This window comes from Talaromyces amestolkiae (genome assembly GCF_001896365.1).
Source record: "Talaromyces amestolkiae strain CIB chromosome Unknown scaffold1.1, whole genome shotgun sequence".
In the NCBI taxonomy this organism is placed as follows: Eukaryota; Fungi; Ascomycota; class Eurotiomycetes; order Eurotiales; family Trichocomaceae; genus Talaromyces; species Talaromyces amestolkiae.
In genome coordinates, this window is record NW_024468037.1 from 3,443,152 (window position 1) to 3,465,091 (window position 21,940).

The following is a 21,940-nucleotide window of genomic DNA, read 5'->3' on the forward strand; positions in this document are numbered from 1 at the left end:
AAGTTAGTGACGCCAAGATCGATGTCAGGATTCATTGAATACTATGCATTAGTGCAATCAGGGTGGTATATATGTACCATTCTCCTCCCTCGTACAACTTCGACGATATTGATCGACATCTGATAATTTCATGTTGCTTGCCTGACACAATGACACCACTAAGCGGCTACTCGGAGAGGAAATTACCGCAAGATCAAATCAGTCTAGCCTTTTCATTCGAGAATAGAATAAGTGGCTTGACCGAGAACCAGTTGCTTGGTCGTGGTTTCTAGATGTCAGGAGCCGAACCGTGAAACCCGGTAATCAATTGAGGCCATCAGGATCAGCTTGTGTGGTAAAAATATGCTGCCAGCAATTGGATCAGATGCAACGCTTACTATGGCGGGCAGTATGTAGTTGACATAGAACACACTGGCCAACAACAAAGTTACAAAAGCCTTGATGATCAACAGGAACAGAGGCGCTTGATACTTCTATTCCACAAGATCCAGCTGAAATCAATCATGTGAATCGGTTCAGGGCACCTGGTCTAAGTATTAGGATGCACAAGCTAAAGCCCCAATGGCCAACAACCAACATCATTGGCCAACCCAATTCAGTTCCTGCATACAACAAAATATCAAGTCTTACAGCCTAGCGTTTTCGTGGTTTCGACTTTTTTCTTTTCACGAATTAGCGTCTAAACAAATAGTGGAGAATCAGAATTAAGGAATCGCGATTAACTCGAATTATGGCCAATGAAGTGTCGATATTGCTTTTGTATGTTTCGTGCTCTCGGAAGGATTGATTTAGTGCATACTACCTAACCAGTGTTAGCATCGGTTTTGGTTACATCTTAACTATCACGGCAAGTACGCTATTATTAGTCTCTGTTCTTTTGAGGTCATATTGAAGCAAAACGTCATTCTAAAAGATCACGAACAAATATCACGATCTGGTGGCTTGAGTGGCTTGCATTAGCAATCTGTCAAAGTTGATTTCATGAGATTCGAAGCCGACCGTAAGATGTATTACTATACTCAATGAATACCGCTTCGCTTGATACGATATTTATCTATGAAGTCCTTTTCGTCCGTTGTACGACGTCAAGCACTAGAGGCTGCGCGAATCGACCGACAGCTCCGTTACTTGGGTCTTTTTACTACTTTCGGAAAGCCGTCCATGTCGAGTGATCTACGAAGCACGTTACACTCACAAGACCTAAGTAAATTACGAGTATGGGTGGCACTGTTCATTGAATCTAATGCAGATGTTATTCTGAGGGGACATTCGTCTTTAATCCTTCCAAAGAATACGAGAAAGCGTGCTTGATGCTAAGTCGCCCAGGTTTAAGGATTGAGCATTAGGGTTACAACAAGTCTACAATAAATCGAGAGCACAACTTCTCTAATACATTACAGTGGTTTGCAGGTTCAGAGTTACAACTCAAGCTGTCACGGACCTGGATCCACCTTAGTTAAACAGCGTTGTGTCGTGATACATTAGGCTGGGTCGAACCATATTAAAGGTTCTCGAGATTGTCTTCGATAGAGTAGGTTGAGTCAACAGAGTGATAATAACTAGTCGAACTAGTGCATGGAAGTCTTAAACGTAACTAAGTTGAAGAGATCCCCCATACAGCCAGTGCCCGTACGACTATAAATCCCTTGCTGACTCTTACTGTTGTATTCGCGTGACTTATGTCAAAGAACTATGAAGAACTAAATACATGATGATAAAAGAGCCTCCTTACATATCCAGTCCTCCATGATTTATATACTGTATATCGTATACTTCAAAAGTAGCAAGTATAAAGTATACGATATTCTTTCAATGATACCGCGTCATTCCATATACTCCTTATCTTTCTTGGCATCGGTATGTTATTCTGCGTTCACAGAAGTAATAAACCTGTAAATTACAGGTGCGTATCGCCGTTTAGGTACATTCCCTTTATCCTGTCATTCCTATCTTCTACACAAACCTTTAGTAGACCATGTGTATTCGAAAATACAGTATTATTCCGCCTGAGCATTATTCCTACACCATGCTCTATTCATCATGGTATCATCTTGCTACTGTTTCGGGGGAAAGAGAAGAGTCTGTCGGTTGTTAATGTACATAGCACTACTGTATGTATTTTTGGTTAGACGTGTGGTCACGATTGTCGCATTTAAAATCAAAATATCCGAAGGGCTGCGCTGCAAAGAGATCAGCCAGCCTTCTTTCTGCGCATAAATCCGAGAATCGTACTCACCTGCAGCACTAACCCAGAACGATAGTCGCTAAAATACCTGACCCACATGGAATAGGGCAGCAGGCTTGCGAGTCGGAATTTAAATGGCCTTCCTTTATACTTTCCAGTTACTTTATAGCCCTAACCAGCCCCGCGATCTGGAATTGTTTTGTGCCAGCTGCATTCGAATCTCTTAGTGTAACTCCGCCTGTTCAATGAGGCTGGCTGAAAACCGAGCTCGAAATGGGTATTTCGAGATAGTCTGCAGATTGGTTGATAATGGGATGTCGGCCACGTTCTCAATAGGGGGCGCCAGATATATAATCCGCCTTCATCCAAGGTATAATTATGTCTAGATCTGACAATCATTTAATTACAAGAGCTCAATCAACTGTCTTGTTTTATCGTCATAATATACTCTTTCAAAATAAAACCACGGAAACCTGGGACAACGACCTCTACGCAATGTCGGAACCTCAAATTATGACACCGGAAGATCTCAAATGGCGAGTGAAGTTTGATGCAGGAAAAAGAGGAGTTGACCCAGATTCAATCATTCTGATTGATCTCCGTGGGTCTGATTTTAAAGGAGGCATCATTAATAATGCTCTACACATACCTGCGGATGACTTTGACAACTGCATGATAACAGTATTCAAAATGATCGTTGCCACTGGTATCTCTGACGTTTGCTTTTACGATAGTGAGTACTGATATTCAAATCATATGCGCATGCTTTACACGGAGGAACTGATGTGTATATATCTAGCATCATCTAGCGGGAAAGCGAAGAGTGTAGCAAGCGATTTCCAATTTTTCGGTGAAAATATGAAATCAGTGAATTATCCCATGGGAGATATCAACACTTACGAACTTAAGGGGGGACTGGAGGCTTGGGTAGCAGGTGGGAAAGACTACACAAGCCTCTTGAGGGGTTACGACGAAGCTGCATGGGGGAAGCGCAAGGAAATTCTAAAGTTCTAGGAGACATAAAAGTAAGTTGAATTTGATTATTTTATGACTAGATAGATGTGGCATTTGAGCTCAATAACACATTATTAGGGCTAAACATCAACGGAATTGACTCTTGATTGAAATTCTGTACATTGAGCATGGGCGTCGTGGCTCTCCACCATTCAACCTACTGGAGCTAGCTATTCGTACTACGTGTCTGACTAGTCCTAAGCCACTTCGGCCCATTTCTACCCAAATGTGCATGGGCATGACTAGAATCTATTGGGTAGCCCATCTAGTTGATCGGATACCCGCCATTTACCACGCACTAGTATGCAGTGTTCCCTACGTAAAATGTAGTAGATTAACTTCCGCTTCACTTTTTAGAGTTTGCGCTACAAAAATGTTGCCGAATACGCAAACTCTTAAAAGGCGCAAAAAAGGGGCGGGGGGGAGGGACAGAAGTGACATGGGAGAGTGAATCGGCGAGCAATCCGTCCCAAGGACTCGGGTACCACGCTCGCGATACTAGGCCAGTCTGACTAGTGCAATAAACCATAGACAAGGTTTAGCGAAAAAAAATCAAACGTTTACATCAGAACTAGAAGCTTGACGAGTGACGCGGGAAAAGAGGAGACTCTATGGAGCCACTGAGTTGTGGTCAACAGCGAGAACGTGCGAAGAGGGACGAGGCATTTTTAGGGTGAGGCCTATATCAACCTGGATTTCCTCATCCCAATCGTGTCAGTCTATGACTTCCTCTTTCCTCTCCTCGGACTATCCCATGCTGGCTACAAACAACCAAGTTGATACATCCTAAATAAGGCATCTACCCCTCATCCCTATGATATAACCCAATTGATTTCATTGATAAAACCTGGCAAGGGGAAGGCCTTATGCGGTTTAAAAAGCTCAAAAGATCGACTAGTAGTTGCATAAGAGTGTCTTCCTTCACCGACCACTACATGCTCCGGAGTAGAGTCGAGTTTTTTTCGAATGGTATTTGAACCATATACAACTGAAATGATGTATTGTAAATAAAGGTTCGTATCAATATCAACAGTATTATATCCGGATTAATATTACTCCAAAACTATTTTATCTGTCATGGGTTGCTCTTGGCACTGTTTCAAATGAAAGAGAAGAGAGTGCTAGTTGTGACTCCGAATGTGCAAACAACTGTACTACGATAAACCTTTATTCTTGCAAGATAATGGGTAATTTTCTAATGATCCATTTCAAATCATACATTATCTTCACCAACACAACAGGAATGAAATGAATCTCGAAAATTTTCTTCAAATCACAGTTGTAACTGAGTCAGTGAGGGTAAAAGATGTTCATGACTCTGCCACTGTTAATCCTACCGAAAGGCCCTTCGAGACGATATTAAATTTGCCGCCCATCGTTCTCAACTTCTGTAACGATGGGGAAATTTTTCTCAAGACCAGCAGCCTCGCGAACTTGCGCACCCACATTCCAACGAGAATGCCGGCAACAGTTGCAGGACCTTCAAGAATATCTTGGATCTTTTCGAGGGAGTGGTCCTTTGTTTCCGCATGGAAAATGTAAATCGCCACCTTGATGACTACCAGAAATGCCACGTATACAAGGTGGTATATCCATCCTAATACCTCCATGGCGATAGGGTCGAAATAGGGATTGAGTATAAGGGCGAAGCCACTGAACAAGTTACAAACTGCGAGGCCTATCTGACGTGTATGGAATGGATGATACTCGGTAGGGTAGGCTGTAAAGACGATTTGATTAGAAACGAGAAGCTATCAGCATAAGGGAGGAGGAGTCAACGTACCGAACGTCAGTGGAGTCACCGCGATAACGTAATGAAGGTAATACACAAAGATGAACACAACGACTGCGACCACTATATGATAATTGCTTGTGTGTATATAAAAGGCTAATCAGCTGCAAACATAGGAAGAATGCTTGAAGGGCAGATGGGATTCGACAACTCCATGTAGAGTCGATCATATGGAAGGTGCCGAATGTGCTCCAGCTCGATGCAATTGCGCCCATGCAAAAACATGTCTGGTACTGTAATTACACTCCAAAACCAAGATAGATTGATACTGTTAGCAGTCGACTTACAAGTTTCAGATGTTGTACCTGAGATATCTAGTCGTGTGCACTCGCGGAACCCTTCGGTTGTAAAGTAGACGGCCCACAAACGTGGAACACAAGGCACAAGTACCTCTAGAGCTATGGATAATGCGCAGCTATACGAGATCAGAAAGATATGACGCAGATAATGGACAAGTTGTCCTAAGTAGGTAGAAGCATCTATATACGGATATCCAAAACAGACGAGAAAGGATGAATGAAAAGAGGATCTCGCGAAGGTTGATGCAATGAGTATGTAGATAAACTATAATAACACAGGGAGCGCAAAACGGGGATGGCGGCTGTAGTCCCGGGAATCAAAATCAAGATGAAATCATATACAATGAAATATAGGAAAGAGAGAAGGAGGAAGAGAGTATGAATTATACGTTCAGATTTACACTCGCTTGCGTAACAATGTCTGCAACACGATTGACCCAGAGTTGAGTCGCATTCCAGTCTCCGGCGTCGATAGCATCGCGGATAGCTGGGAAGAAGGCTTCGTCGTATCCGGACCAAGTCTGGGGTGCAAACAGGACGTGCTTGAATTGGGTTCGATTGGGCACCTTTTTTCTCACATTAGTACGGTTTCAATAACAATGACGGAAGAACTTACACCACCACCTTGAGACAAGTCTAATAGGTTGGTCTCAAATTTAGCTAAACGGTTGTTGTGTTCGATACGCCGGGCACCCATAATGTTACTCTCGAATCCGCCCGATCCGTATACGGCGCTATACCAGACTTGCTCCCATGCCTGGAAATCGGCAGCATTCGTCTTGAAAACTTCCGCCGCATCATATAAAGATTTGAGATCGACGGTCTCGGTCCTCGCCTGTGACGTGTCTGACGCAGTCTTTAGCGGGACACCTTTGGATGCCGCGTACTCTTGGAGGTTATCGATGTAGCCCCTGAAATCAGCAGAGTATGCTTCCAGGTCAAAAGGAAGAATAGGGCTATCTGCAAGCTCCAAGAGCAACAATCCCCACAGTTCGCCCAACATTCTATGATATCGGAAATCCGGATCTCCAAATTTAGCCATCCACTCGTAGTTCTCGTAACAGCTGTGGTAAGGAAAAGGCGCTCCGCCAAACCCAAAATCGAGACTGGAAGTACCGGCTATATCTTGAAAAGCCACGTAGTCACTACCAGCGCCTAGCCCTTCTAGTCGCTTTCCTTGTTCATCCCAAATCTCTTTGAGTGTTTTATTAGCTGCCTCATCCCCAACCCGGCCCATCGCGGTGTTAAGGAGTCGCTGAAAAACTGGTGACCCGGCGGCTTCAAATGAATTACCACTAACGCCGACATCGACATTGAGGTATGCAAAACCATTAGCTCGAAGTCTGTCGATTTCCTTCTCGACATGCTCTGTAGAACCAATGAGGTTATATTCTTCGCCATCCCAGCTCGCAAATTCAATAGTTCGAAGAGGCCGCCATCCAACGCTTCTCATCTCTCCGAAAACGCGAACAATCTCAAGGAAAGTAGCTGTGCCGCTACCGGGGTCGACTCCACCAAAGCACCAAGAATCTCGGTGATTGCCAACGATAATCTTCCTTTCTGGTTGCTCCAACCCCGTGATGCGACCTAGAACATTGTAAATCGGCTGACGTTCGACCTCATCCTGCAGATTCATCAAGTTGACCTTTGGTGAAGATAAATCACCGGTCCACCACTCAGAGATGTCGGGTACTCCGCCCACCCAGTCTGCTGGTACTTTCGACCCATGGCCCTTGAGAACCTGTAATAAGCGTTGTGCATCGCGCCATGAGAGCGGAATACTTGGTATTTGTACCAAACCCGGACTATCTTCTGGCGATAATCTGTTCTTCTCATTGGGTGTCGATGCGAATCCCGGAGATAGGACATCTCCAACAACCCACGACATCAAGCTCACGCCTCCGCGTTGAACGCCGAGACTTGGCATATAGCGACCATCAGGGTAGGCTGGTCCCTTGATAAATCCATCTTCTGCTGGGTCAGAATATATGATACATCCGGCTGCGCCTGCAAGTTCCGCCGCCTTGATTTTAAGTGCACGGTCACCCTGAGTACCGTAGTATCGAACTAATACAATGGCACCCTCGACAGAGATGCCGCTATCTGCAAGTCGTTTAAAATCGTCCTGAGATCCGTAATTGGCGTAAACCAATGGACCAGTCACGTTTCCTGACTTGGAATGGCCATGGAAGACAAGTGTCTGTTGTCGCCTCGGATCATTATAAATTTGCGGCTCGTCAATCGCAGCTTGCCATGCTAACTCCGGCGGGTCGACAATGGCAACACGGCGACCGTCAGGCCGTGGATAGTTCAGGTATACTTGAAATTCTTCCATCTCAACATCTTCCAATCCTGCATTTATGAACTCTTGTTCAATCCATTCCGCAAGCACATAACTGCCCTCTGTTCCTGCTATATGTGCAAACTGAGTCGCTTTCTGGAGATTGTTGGCAATATTGGTTTCGTTGATGTGACTTTGAACAAAACTCTCGACAGATGCTGCTGTATATGATTGTCCCATGTTGAATCGACTGCCGACGGCGAAGATATCGGAAACAAATACGAGGTAGATGAGAAAGACGAGAATGAAAAGACCAAAGAGCCGGAGAAACAGCATGCAAGCAAATCCGTCTTCATTAATCCGCACTCGCCAAAATCGCCAGGGAAATTGAAAGTGGGGAAAGGCATTTCGAAAAGGTAGCTGTATCGATGACAAGGTTTTGGTCAAGTTGGAAAAAGGGTTCGCGAAGTGTTTCGAGAATCGGCGACTGAATAGAGGGCGACGAGTTCGAGATGATGAGCCGGAATCATCCACGTCCATCTGGTGTATCTCGCGTCGTAGATCCTCTTCCGACTGGCGGGCGGAACCTGAAGCTGAAGAGGCGAGGTAGTCGATACTAGAGCGGGCAGACTCCACAGTCGGTGGTTGATAGCCTCCATTACGGGTTGTACGCGACCGGTTGGGCAGACTATCATTGGATTCTTCATTTTGTAGAAGGCCCTGCCTCTCTAGGTCATCGCTTGAGTGTTCGGGTCCCAGATGCGAGGATCCGGACTGTGATGCGGTGGCTTCTTCGTATGTCGGAATGGGCAACTCCTCATACCGAACTTTTTCGTCCACCATGTCTCCTTATGTGCAAGCGAAGAGCTAGTAGCTCTACGCGGGTGTATCGACAGAAATTATATGGATCGAAGCATTCGAAATCATGATCTAGTAAACGAAGGTACGGACGAAAGACACATCGAGGCTGTCGACCAGCGAACGAGCGAGTGAGTGACTGAGCGGGCGACAAACTAAGAAACGAATGAGTTCTATTTACGCTAGGCAAATGCGAATGCGACTATGGACAGCGTGATGATGAGACATATGTCGAAGTGATGGTGATACAGTCAATCTGTTGTCCCTGAGGATGGCTGAGACGGAGATACGGCAAGTACGCGGATAGCGCCTTCCCGATTTGTCTTGGCTGAGGCTAGCACCGTTTGAGTGTGGCGCAGTCCATACTGCACGTGAGAGCGGGGCAAGTGGCTTGGCTGGCCGCCATTGGACGACCTACCAGTACGAGATGTCGCTGTCATCTGGAAGACGGGGAATAAAAGACGATATTTTCGTTCGTTCATATTCTTGCGACCTTTTGAAAAGCTAAATGGAGCTTGCTTATGGAAGATGGAGCAAGGGTTGCTAGATTTATCAAAAGGGCCACCGAAATGGGATTGATAAAGATGGAGAAGGCGAGTAGGCCTGGTTCTTGTTCCATTCGATGACCAGTTGATGAATAAGATGGACCGCGACGACACATCGTACATATGATGAATGCCATTGCCGACATTTGAGTGCCAATGGTATACATATGCATGCATCGAGCCGTTGACATGACAATGGAAATAGGGCGAGCTGGCTGCTGCACTGTGATTGGCGGGGCCAAAGCCAAAACCACACCTCCCGAGAATGATGGATTCTACGACGCACACACGGTACTGCCGACTTCAGGATGAAAACTACGACGCAGACGACAGACTGGCAGATACAGCGAGTTTCGGACAAAAGGGGGTTTTTCAGGGCTTCACCGACATTTGTTGCCGTAATTGTTTGGATGGATCCCACATTCTCCGACGTGCAAAGCTTTCAAGCCGAAAGGATAGAGGTATGGTATTCGATACTTCTTACGACTGAGGATTGTATTGTATAGCTTCAGGCACGAGGGCTTAGAAGAAAGAAATAAGCTCATGGCCAGAGCCAGACCAGGCACGGAACAGAATGCCTCAGGCCACCCTGTGTTTTGCTGCGGGAACGGGCATGGATGCCTGACAATGCCACCCCTCGCCAACGCCAAGATCCGATACTCTATTCCCTCCTAGGCTTAGTGCCAGGCCCTCCGCCATAGCTCAAGTGGGTCGCTGGACTCTTCGGGGCTGGTGATTGGCTGATGCCTGCATATCTCCAGAAAGATTCGCCTCCAACGGACTCCGGAAAATAATATGAGCATACGATCAAAGAACCACAGTAGACTAGTTACTGCGTACTATTAGAAAATAGACGTAGGATTCGATGATCCATATCATGTCACCCTACCTTGAAAGGCTAGTTAATTGATTGAATTGTGTCGCCTAAAGTAATCGAGCCTGCCAGAAAAGGGCTAGGCTGGGGGGCGGCCAGTAGCTATTTAATCCCTCTGTTTTCTTCCCACTTGGAATGGGAATTCACCCAAAGCCTTGTCAAACATTTCACAAGAAAATACATCTCTCACGGAGTACTCGAGTAAGTAATTTACCCTTGGCAGGCACTGCTGGCTGTTCCGTGGGTGGCTCCTGCCTTCCTGGGACATCGGGAACCCACCCACTACAATTGATCCACCGTCGCAAAGTCCCCTCCACCATTGATCTCACTCTCAACATTTCTCACTTTCGCCCCTTTTCTCTGCTGCTATATCTTCCGCCTATCGCCCATTCCTTGGACAATTGCTCATTTCTTCTACTTCTAGTTACTTCTAGAAAACCACTTTCCCCTCGATTGATCGTGTGCCCGCCACTATCACCTCATCATCCACGTACACATACATACAAGATGGCCACTCGACCTCAGAACATTGGCGTCAAGGCCATTGAGATCTACTTTCCCAGCCAGGTACGCTCTTACTCTACAGTTTACTCTACAGTTCTGGTACGATGTACTAACCAATTCCACCAGTGCGTTGACCAGGCCGAGTTGGAGAAATTCGATGGCGTTTCCACCGGAAAATACACCATTGGTCTCGGCCAGACTAAGATGAGCTTCTGTGACGACCGCGAAGGTGTGTATCATTCAGCCCTCCTTTCTCGTTGACGTTCATGGCTAATGGTTAATCTCCTAGATATCTATTCCCTTTCCCTTACCGCCCTCTCCTCCCTCATGCGCAAATACAACATCGACCCCAAGTCCATTGGCCGATTAGAAGTCGGAACCGAGACTCTCTTGGATAAGTCCAAGTCTGTCAAGTCCGTTCTCATGCAACTTTTCGAAGAATCTGGCAACACCAACATCGAGGGTATCGACACTGTCAACGCTTGCTACGGAGGCACCAACGCGATCTTCAACAGCATCAACTGGGTCGAGTCGTCTGCCTGGGATGGCCGTGACGCTATCGTCGTCTGCGGTGATATTGCTTTGTACGCCAAGGGTGCAGCTCGTCCTACCGGTGGAGCTGGATGTGTCGCCATGGTCATTGGTCCCGACGCTCCTATCGTATTTGAGCCTGGTCTCCGCGCCAGCTACATCAGCCACGTCTACGATTTCTACAAGCCCGACTTGACCAGCGAGTACCCTTATGTCGACGGTCACTTCTCCAACAGATGCTATACTCAGGCTGTTGATGAGTGCTACAAGGCTTATAATGCTCGTGAGAAGACTTTGCAAGAGAAGTTCGGTGCCAATGGCGTCATTTCCGAGGAACAGGTTCCTTTGGACCGATTTGAGCATGTTCTGTTCCATGCCCCTAACTGCAAGCTCGTGTCCAAGTCGTACGCGCGCATGCTTTACAATGATTACCTCACCAACCCATCCCACCCTGCCTTTGCTGAGGTCCCCGCCGAGGTTGCCGAAGTTGACTATGAAAAGTCATTGGCCGACAAGGTTGTAGAAAAGACCTTCATGGGTTTAGCCAAGAAGCGCTTCAACGAGCGCGTCCAGCCGTCTATCGAGGTTGCCACTCAGTGCGGTAACATGTACACCGCCAGTGTCTACGGAGGACTGGTCAGTCTCATCTCAAACGTCACCTTTGACACCTCCAAGCCCAAGCGAGTTGCCATTTTCAGCTACGGCAGTGGTCTTGCCAGCTCCATCTTCAGCTTCAAGGTCGTTGGTGACACTTCCACCATGGCCAAGAACCTTGACCTCCGCAACCGCCTTGAGTCTCGTCGTGTTGTTCCTCCTTCTGACTACGATGCTCTCTGCCTCCTTCGTGAACATGCCCACTTGAAGAAGAACTTCAAGCCCGCTGGTAACGCCGACAACCTCTTCCCCGGTACTTACTACTTGACCGAGGTCGACGACATGTTCCGCCGCAAATATGCCATCAAGGCATAAATAATTTATGAACACTACGTGGTTCCACGAATTAATGAATTGAAGTTAAGATCAAGAGCAGAATCAAAATTTCGTACCTTTGGTGCAACAGTGTTTGTTTGGGTCAAATGTTATGGGTTGCAATGGTTTTCTTTGTTCAAGTATATATGCATGACAGGTTGAATAGACTATATTAATACAATACCACCAATTATGGATTTTCTATCTCTTTCTCTTTTTTTCGGACCGACAGCATCCCTTTTCCCAAACGCCGAACCTCCGACCTCATCGACTACGTGTAGTAATCTCGTATGTGGTCACTCGTTTTAGATTGTGACTCACGTGTCGTAGTCGCGATGTTCAAGCATCGCCAAAAAGATGAAACACTGAAACGAAACACAACCCGCCAATCGAATTGCGATGCCGCAGTGTTCGCAGGAAGGATTGTGCGTCAGCTTGATTAAGGCTGCCTTAGCGCGAGCCCCTCGGTATGGTTTCCGAGTGCCTAGGGATCGAAGCTTTATTGTACGCTGATTGACTCTTTTGCTCGTTTTCTTTTCTTTTGGCGGGCGCCTGCACGGTCTAGTTTCTGCGGAGCCAATTATTGTTGAGGATTTGCTGTATTCTCTCAACGCGACACTAGTTTTGAATCAGTCTCAGCTCTCTCATAGGCCAGCGACTTCCAAGCAGCCAACCAGTGAGGGCTCGTAGCGCCGTGATGGACACCGGGCGCGTACTGTGACTATGGTCTGGTCCCAGATTCCTGGCGGCTGGTATCAAAATAGAAACAGGGAAATTCTGAAACTGTCGAGGTGTGTGCTCTGATTGGAGCAAAGGGGAAAATCTGGTGGACAAACAGGGTAAGAAGGCGCTTACACATACAGTATCAGAATAACTCCGAAACCTCCTGCTAACTATGCTGGCGCTTCCCCAAACAAAGTCAAACTTGATGATCTGATACTACGTCTGTACACTGCGAAAACTGACGCTTTTTCCTACAGAATAACCGACATGACCTTTTGCCGCTGATATCGAGCGTTTGATTTCGCAACAGAACAGACAAAAATAGACACATCTGCCAAACCCTCTAGCGCCCTGCCTACTCTCCCAAACCTCAAGCCCTATGCACCCAAATGTTATTAATAGTATCTTCTCCAGAAGAAGCATGTCAATCATGTTACTGATAATAGAAACAGATCGGAAGAATAACAAGGCTAAACCAGATCTGAGCACTTGAAACGTGAAAACTTCCAGATTTAGCATCCTCGACGCGCATAGAAGTCTATCGTGATGTTTCGCGCGTCGTTCTTCAACGTGAGGTACCTGTTCGTGAATGGATCGCGGTGCCTTTCTCCATGGATTGTCAAACATGATACTCCATGCTACTCATGCCAGATTTCATGATGGAGCCTCCTGAGATCCTCAATCCATCAAGGGTTGGTGTTTCAGGTTTCTCTGTTTGGAAATTTGTGGATTGAATTGTTGTTGATATTCACCTCATCGTTTGACATTTAAACATGACAACAATTCCACAGGTTGAATGGCTTCTTCTTCTCTTTCCCCATGCACTGTCAAGATCATTGATAGCATCCACTCGTTCTTTGATCATTGTCTATTGCTATTGTCAGTCATCTATCTCTGGAAGGTCTTATGCATCATCAGCTTCATACATAGCCGTCGTTGATACTATCTTTGACAATCAGTACCTAACGAAGCCGGACTTCTCATCCTATAGTACAGGTGCGTACTCCTAACATGATACATGAACGCGACTAMCCTGCCACTAGGTAAACATGTCTCTAGAAGACTCCTACTATCTACCAACAACACCACCCGGCGTGGCCAGAATGCATCTCATAGGCCTGGGACCAGGTACAGGTCCAGGCAGTGCCCACAGTCGCAATACATCCGGTTCCTCAGTGCATTCTCATGACTCCTCACCAGAGTCCATAATGACCAACATCACCACTCCCCGCACATCAACATCCCCAAATTACCAACACGGACCCCAACTACTTCCTAAGATCAGGACTCAGGATGTTGTTCTCGAGCCGGTCTCTTCTGTTGGTCCACGTCGTCATCGACGAGTGCTGTCAAACACCCGCAATCCGCCGGGTTATATGCCTTACCCGACTGCCAGACCTTCGGCATTGTCGAGGAATGTGATTGATGCCTCCGCTGCTGCAGATTGTAGTGGATTGATTTCCCCAATCTCGCCTGCTTCAACACATCCCGCTATGATTTCTTCTGGATTGTCATCTCCAATTGCGTTGACGACTTCTGCTGCCTCTGCCGCCAACAAGCGCAAAAGTATGCCCTCTGCCGGCCATTCTCGGTCTGGGTCTACCTCTAGCATTGATGAAGTCACTCTATCCCGATATGGGTATCCTACTTACAGACAACTTCCCAAATACGTGTCTCAATCTGAGGCATCCCCCATTAGTCCCGTGGATCCTTCTTCCTTTGTCTTTCCCGCATACAACCGTCAAGTCCCATCCGTGCAAGTCCCATCCGTGCAAGTCCCATGCCCCGTGCAGCTTCCGACACAACAGGCAGCCTACAGCGCCTTACCGTCTCCTCAAAACTATGACTATCTCAGGGTTCACAGCGCACAGCCGTCTCCTGTTGGGTTTCTCGCTCCCCCTCTYCCATCMCCCGCCTCTTCGACTACATTACTCACCTATCTAACCAACACCACGCCAGCCGTCAACCTAGTACGCACAGTCAACTACGGCCCCACGCGCGGTCTGAATGATTACTTTTGGTGGGATATTCGCCAACTCCGCAGCTGGTCCTCGTTCTCCTTGAACACATTCAACGATATCAATGGTCTGACACAGCTACTCAAAACTCCTATTCCGAGCCATCTCACCCCTCAACCGATGATTGCGTCCGCACGGTTGACACCCGAGAGCGAGAATGCACTCATCAACCTTGTAGGCGATATCTACGCGCCACGCATCAATGCCGCGTTACGAGTATCCCAGGGCTCGGATCATATGAGATTATACGTCTCGCCAGATGCCAATTCTTCCGGTAGTCGGGGAGCGAATGGTCCTCATTTTCTGGCTAATTACGCATCTGACACCGACGTTACGGCCTCTGGTGTTCGACGCGGACGTGTAGTTGGTATTGTGAAGAGCTTCGATCGCTGGAACACCGGCATGCGCAACGAGCCCCCTCATCGTCGCGTCGAATACCTCCGCGGTCTTGCACATCTACAGCGCTGCATGCGCGAACATTCCTGCCGCTACGGCTTCATAATATCCGAAATCGAGCTTGTATGCGTCCGCGCTGGCTGCGACGATGGCGACGACGTACCTTATTTCGGATACCTGGAGCTCTCCTCACCCATCGCCACCAAAGAATCCTCCTCAAACCACGCTAGTAGATGCGCCGACCAAACCTCACGAAGACGATCATGTACACCACCCCATTCATCTGCTTCTTCATCATACGGCGATGGTCGCTCCACCCACAGCCGAAGCAGCAGTCTATCCTCCCTCTCCTCACACCACCAAGACGATAACTCAGCCGAAAACGGCCTCGGTGGAGTCCCTCTAACAGCCACACTGGCCCTCTACTTCCTGCTCATGCTTTCCAAATCTATGCCTCTCCCCTCCCAACCCTCAGGCCATTTGAACGTCGGTGGTCCCGGCGCTCTAAGTCGTCAACGTATCCTCCCCGAACCAAAAGATAAATGGATTCCGGAGCCACAATTAGGCGAAAAGCGGGAGGCGAAGAGAGTCCGGGGCTGGATTATGCCGCAGGATGCATGGCATCGAAGAGAAGGCTCAAGATCTAAAAATAATACTAATGTTAATGGTGATGGCGGCAGAGGGAAAAGGGGAAGAAAAGAGCTTGCGATGCAGTAATGAGATGATGTAATTCTTATTTTCTCATGTTTTGTATATATTGGCGTGTTTTTGTTTGGCGCTGTGGGAATTTTGTATGAGGTTCTTGTGACTTTCTATGGATTTCTTATTCATTCATGTTTTGTTGGTCACAGGTGTAATAACATTAAGCAATATATACCACGTCATTCTATGAAAAGTCTGCTTCTTTCTTTGTTTAGGTATATATAGGTATCTTTTGTTGTATATCTACTAATATGCCATGCTGATACCTGATCCACCTACTTCGGTTTCCATGAGGGTTTTAGAACCACATAGGGCAGATTGATACATCGTAGAATTTTCCATCTAGGTACATCCATCCATAAACAGACTGAAGCCCCTATATCTCCACTTTACAAAAACATTATTGCATCATGATATCAGCCGAGAAACAGTTCCATCGGCAGATCATGATACATCTGATAATCCAACTCATTACTCCACTCCATCACAAAGCACTTCACGAGCGCAACGACAGCCATCGGCTCCAGACTCGACGACTTCGTCCATGATCCCGGAGTCCTCCAGAACACCGTCGCATCCAGATCCGCCATCTTTCGCGAGTGCTCCCACCACAGCAAAGCTATATCCGTAACCATTCGCACCACATCCCCAGAATTCCCGCTTCCGGCCAGGACAGCGCTGGCCGCCATATCGGCCATGTTTTCTCTTACGAAACGCGGATTCCAGCCCCTAGCGTCGAGTCTCTCGGTCGATTTAGTTGATTTCCATTTGGTATTTATATATAGAATTAGACGCCGGTATTAGGGGTCGACGGATGCCCTGAGCCACTCATTCGAGGACGGGGTCAGAGACGATACAATTTGGAAATAAATGGAATGGGATCAAAGAGAATGATATTGTAACCGGCCTTCATGCTTGGACTATTACATGGTCGTTATTAAAATTATAATTTAAAAAAAAAGTAAAGATGCTATCAACTGTAGGATTTTTCGGCATGCCACGAATATACTCGACCGAATCCTCACCTCCGTCTAGACCCGGTTTGACTTGAAGGACAAATTGATAGGAGGCACCATTTCGAACAACCTATCGGGCTAAGCTTACCGATTCCCTTTCGTGCTTGATATTGCATGATGGAGAAGGGAGGAGTGGCAATCGTTTTTGATGTAGATATAGCATCCGAAGTCCACTGCTGGGAATTCTGAATGAGACTCGAGCAGTTAGCGGAGTGTTGATATTTTGAGAGGCCGTGAACCTGATGTTGAATTATATTTAGGACACTGGGAAAGTTTGAAGCTTGGCTTAATATTCGTCTACGTAAGTCGAACCGGATCTAAGAAGTTACCTCCGTATTTAGCAGGAATCCGGAACAAACCCTAATCGAGAGACAGTTCGAAAGTTCTTCGATCTCATCAATTTGAATTGGTAGAATAAGAATGATTAATCCACCCCATGAATAAATGACAGATGATCGGCGCAAGAGATGAAATTAGGTTAACCCTCGCAAGACACAGAAAAAAATCAGCCAAACGCCTGGATATGATATGCTATCGCGAACGTGCTTCCTGTTACTTAGACGGATGCACATGCTCAAAATATAATGACAGATATAAGAGAAGAATATGAGAAAGAAAGACAAAACGGTAAACAAATCACTTCTTGAGGTTTTCCACACTCAGTGTAGGTGTTTCGACGAGTTCATCGCTCGGGACACCTTCTTTAAGACGCCGGTCAAAGAAGTTATCGAATTCTGTGATAATCGCAGCCCATTCTGCCAAGGCTCGTCCTGCGTATTTACTAGACACTATACGTTCGTCGCGTAGGATTTTGCTGTCTTCAATGTGCGCAAAAATGGTTGAATCTGTTTCTTCGTCGACGGATGTTTTGGTCGTTGCGTACGAGTTCCGAGTGCTGGTTGTCGATGCGTCAGCGTCCCGGCGAGGATCAATCGATTCTTCTGTAGTTGTTGTCGAGTGCCTTAAAGCTTTGGCTGATCGCTGGTGTTGGACATGATAAAGGGTCTTTCGCGGGAGCCCTGGCTCAAAAAGAGGTCTCGGCTTGGGAGGTTTGTGGTGCGGATTATGATTCTTGTGTGGGTGCTGATACCACTCCAAAGAAAATTTGAAATTGTACGGTTGATGAGGTGGTTGAGATTCGTATATACTATCGTCTTCTTCAGTCACATGGTTGCCGTTCTCTTCCTGCTTCTTCATGAGACTGTCGATGGGATTTATTTCGTTTTCATCGGACACGCTCCCAGGAGGCGTAACCTCTCCAGGCTTTGGATTCGCAGTTGTTCCAAATACACTCTTCAGTATATTCCACCGTCGTTTGGGCGCAGACGGAGAATCTGATTCTGAAGGCATGCCGTTGATATCAAACTTGAGTGTGCCGTGAGATTTATATGCGCTTTGATCGAACGATGGCGTGCTCAATCTGTCGAAAGACATGAAAGGACTGCTTGGGGACGGCTGCTGGTTGTCAGAGCGAATAATCAAAAGTCGTCGAGCAGGAGCTGGATTGCCGGCCGCCGCATCCAATAGCGGAAGCATTTCCTTTCTAGCTCTCAAATTGTATGTCAAATAGAACGCCCAGACTTGTTCTAGTTTGTCCATAAGCATCTCATAGACATCCCTATCAAATCATTAGTCACAGTGCAGATACGTTTAAGAATCGAATTCTGCTGGGTATACGTACGATTCAACTGGAGTAGGGTTGGCGCTGAAACGAGCCACCCTCCAACAAATGAGCCGCTGAAAATACGCTCGAACCATTGGATTCCAATGGCTAAAGTATGTATAAAAGTAGTCATCATGTAGCAAAAACTGAGAACATAAGCTGTAGTATCGTTCCTTGTTCGAGGTCCATGGTTTCCACATGGAAAACAAGAAAGAGAACAAGCGAACCTCAGTCATTGAATTCTGACTGAGTGTCATTTGCTTGCAAACATCGAGCCAAAATGGCCAATGGAAGATGTCTTCTTTGGCTTTTCGAGCGTATCGGTCGATTAACGGGGCAGTCTCTTCGACAAAATCGCACAAAACAAGACAGGCGTTGTGATTGAATAGTGATGTCTTGCGAGCCGCGGTTTTCAATACGCGCATGAAGGAATCAATGTACATTCTTCGAGCTGGGGCGGAATCTGGCGACGGCTCCGAAAGGAAATCGCGCAAGAGTATAATCAATCGATTCTCTGCCATCGACCGATGACAATTTGCCATGCCTATATGCATTGTTGACATGGCAGCATTGGGTCCTTCAATGAAATCGTCAAAAGTAACAGAGCTTGGCGCAAATGGATTTTCTGGTGCTTGTGGAGAAGATTGTCGGTATAGTGTATCCTCTAGCACCATCAAAAGATGGCCTTGCACAGACAACATCCCAGGAGCGAATAGTTGATGCGACGTATCTGTCTCTGGGGGTATAAAGTCACAATTGAGCGTATGAAAGTACTTGACGAAAACGTAGAAGAGGTCACTGTCCCGTCCACACCAGCGTGACACCCACGGTCCATGCCATGGGATTTGTGTCGCGCTCAATGGTAAAATCAGCGGTTGCCGTAAGTATCTGGAAAGCGCAATATGAGAGCAGAAGGCTAACGGTCGTACAGGAAGCGGGAACCTAGCAGCAAGATTCTGCGCGATGGCCCTACCTCCTAGTCCTTTGTATCCCAATGGATCTGCCAGCAACCGACGAAACGCATCCGAGGGAGTATTCCATAGCCGCACCAACATATCGGCAACGCCTGGGCAGAAATAGAACGCGTAAGCACATGCTTTTCCACAGAAAGACACCAAACTAGCCGGCGCATGCCGTAGGGACATTCTTTCCACAACGAAGGACATCTGAGAGAGGAGATTCTGGTTGAAAATATTGCGCACATTGTGGAATATCGATTCCGCCAAAAAATCCGAGGAGCTTGACTCTAACGAAGAATTGGAGGTATGGGCGAAGAAGTTCTGGGGCTGATATGGGATCCTCCATTCCTTGCGCATCATAATCCCTGAAAGCGCTTCCAAAAATACTGGTCGATCTGTGCCAGACACTGACTGATTATGTTTACCATGCAATAGTCCCAATAATGAAGTCCACCACTTGTTCAGGATGTTGACCCGCCGATCAAGGTCCTCCGGCTTGAGCTCGTTGAACGACGGATGCGATGCATATCGTTGAAGAAAAGGGAGCAATGACGACCGTACCACATTTACTTTCAGATTAGTAGATTTGGCGTGAAACTTCTGAAGATCTGCCTCAAGACCTCTGAAAACATTCCAGAGCTCGTCCTTTTTTCGACCAGGCTCTAAAGCGGGTATCGAAGAGGGAATTGGAGGATTAGGAAGAGGTGGTAGTTCTGGTCCACGGGCTCCTAGTTGGTCAACTGATTTCCTGCTTCGAAGTGATGGTGAAGGCGGGTCGGCTGATTTGCTTCTCGGGACAAAAGCACTTAATGGTCGACGCGATCTTTTACTCGAAGTTGGCCGTTTAGACTGCATGTCGTCATTGGTATTTGGTCGGGGTTCCTTGGTTTCGCTGCTTAAAGACAGCCCGTTTGTGGACGCAGGGTGACTTCTGGGGGTTGGAGACTGCTCTCGCGAAGACGATGCTCCTCTTTTTACATCACGGGCTGGTGATGGTGAACGAGAGCTTGACATCCATGAAACGCGCGCAAGCGTAGCAATCTTCCCGGAAACTGACCGAGACTTGGACGGTCTCACAACAATCTGCGGTGTCGAATCTTGACTTGGCATATCTTTATTCTCCTCAATCAAGCTCCCTGGCCTTTCTCTCGGCGCTGCATTATCTACTCCAGAAACCGAATTGGCAGTTGTAGGAATTTCGTTGGTCGATATGCGGCGGGKCAAGGKCTTGGGCTTATTCGAGGGACGGAGTGTAACTCGACGCAGTATATCCTTTCCAGCAGCAAAATTCTCTTTGACGGTCGACGATTCGTTTTTAGAGGACAGACTTGTATCGGAGAAGTTTCTCTTTACGCCGGGTGAGACGGGACTATCTTGGACATCTTCTTCGTTTGTAGACTCGAAGCTTGCTGCTCTATGGAGGAGAGTCGGGGACTTGACGTCCTGTTGAACTGGCGCATCATGTTGCTCTTGTTGAAATGGGGGGAAAGGTTGGACCTGAATTCTATCCACTTTCAATGCCATTGCTGGTAGTTGGGTTTATGTTTTTTGTGGTGACGAGTCAAAACAGTCCGGAGAGACCAGCTCTCCAGGAACCAGAGATCAAGCCACACAAGCTCAGATCATACACATTGCTCGAGGGGAGAAGGCGAATTCTTTCTTTTCCGTTGTGAGACTGAATAAAGCTATACAGTAAGGTGTGTTTCAGGATTGATAGCTTGGTCGCTAACAAATGCAATTCTCTGTAATGAACGCAATAAATCGGACAGAAATAGCGATGTAGGAATTAGCTGTCAACAAGGCAATCCACCAAGTAAACAAGGCAGGAAGATGGCGTTGGTGTTAAATTGCGAGGGGTAATGAGGTTGAAACGAGGGCTATCGAGACAGGTGATTAGATTAATCAGTCAAATCGTCAGCGGCACGATCATTCATTAGTCAAGTTTCAAGACGCGGCAGGATCGGAATTAAGGTAGTAGCATGTATTAATAGAATGCAACGACAAAAGAGAACAACAAAGCGATGGAATTGACGATAGTTGAAGTGAACGAGTGAAGGAAATGAAAAATATTCGAGCAGAGTAGAAAACAAAAACTAGCAAAAGGAGGTGGACAGTGCAGGCAGGGAAGGAAGCCAGGAAGCAAGTTGGAATGGAGGCGGGKACATACAAAGACTCCCCAGCGCGAAAAAAACCAGGCAGGGATCCCACCAGGTGGATAATTTATTTTCTTATTCCAGAACACGCAATGCTAATATAATCGCGGCTATTGATGTCGATGATTTCTAATTATCAGATACAAAAGAGAAGGAGAAAATAATCTCCCTCGCAAACACGCTGAACATTGAAGTGCCAGCTGCTGACCACGTAGTAATTATGATGCTACCCCGATCAACCACCCCAATAACGACACTGCGACTAGTGACTCTTAACGTACCGGTTAACTGACCAGTGGTTTGATTCTACAGGGTACAGGATTCGGATGAGATCTTCATCCTGTCTATTGTTTTTTCGATGATATGTTCTCTGCAAACGCCGGGCTGAGCATCTAGTTTGCCTTGAGCACAGCCCTGTCATCGCTTAACATGTACAGAACTGTACATGATGATCCTCA

General features: G+C 46.8%; 4 protein-coding genes across 4 annotated transcripts; 2 read left to right on the forward strand and 2 right to left on the reverse strand.

Annotated features, from left to right (window-relative positions):
- Window positions 1–5,673: 5,673 nt before the first annotated feature.
- On the reverse strand, window positions 5,674–8,414 carry BHQ10_001137 (uncharacterized protein; the record flags this gene model as incomplete). The annotated part of the gene is made up of 3 exons (XM_040873140.1): window positions 5,674–5,856; window positions 5,907–7,031; window positions 7,086–8,414. 3 exons carry the CDS (start codon window positions 8,412–8,414, stop codon window positions 5,674–5,676), a joined length of 2,637 nt encoding a protein of 878 aa, XP_040729642.1.
- A 1,941-nt stretch (window positions 8,415–10,355) lies between these two features.
- Window positions 10,356–11,852, forward strand: BHQ10_001138 (uncharacterized protein; the record flags this gene model as incomplete). The annotated part of the gene is made up of 3 exons (XM_040873141.1): window positions 10,356–10,415; window positions 10,479–10,581; window positions 10,642–11,852. 3 exons carry the CDS (start codon window positions 10,356–10,358, stop codon window positions 11,850–11,852), a joined length of 1,374 nt encoding a protein of 457 aa, XP_040729643.1.
- A 1,931-nt stretch (window positions 11,853–13,783) lies between these two features.
- Window positions 13,784–15,706, forward strand: BHQ10_001139 (uncharacterized protein; the record flags this gene model as incomplete). The annotated part of the gene is made up of 1 exon (XM_040873142.1): window positions 13,784–15,706. One exon carries the CDS (start codon window positions 13,784–13,786, stop codon window positions 15,704–15,706), a length of 1,923 nt encoding a protein of 640 aa, XP_040729644.1.
- Window positions 15,707–17,343: 1,637 nt separating this feature from the next.
- On the reverse strand, window positions 17,344–20,853 carry BHQ10_001140 (uncharacterized protein; the record flags this gene model as incomplete). The annotated part of the gene is made up of 2 exons (XM_040873144.1): window positions 17,344–18,325; window positions 18,389–20,853. The coding sequence occupies 2 exons, from the start codon at window positions 20,851–20,853 to the stop codon at window positions 17,344–17,346; spliced, it is 3,447 nt and encodes a 1,148-aa protein (XP_040729645.1).
- Between the last annotated feature and the right edge of the window lie 1,087 nt (window positions 20,854–21,940).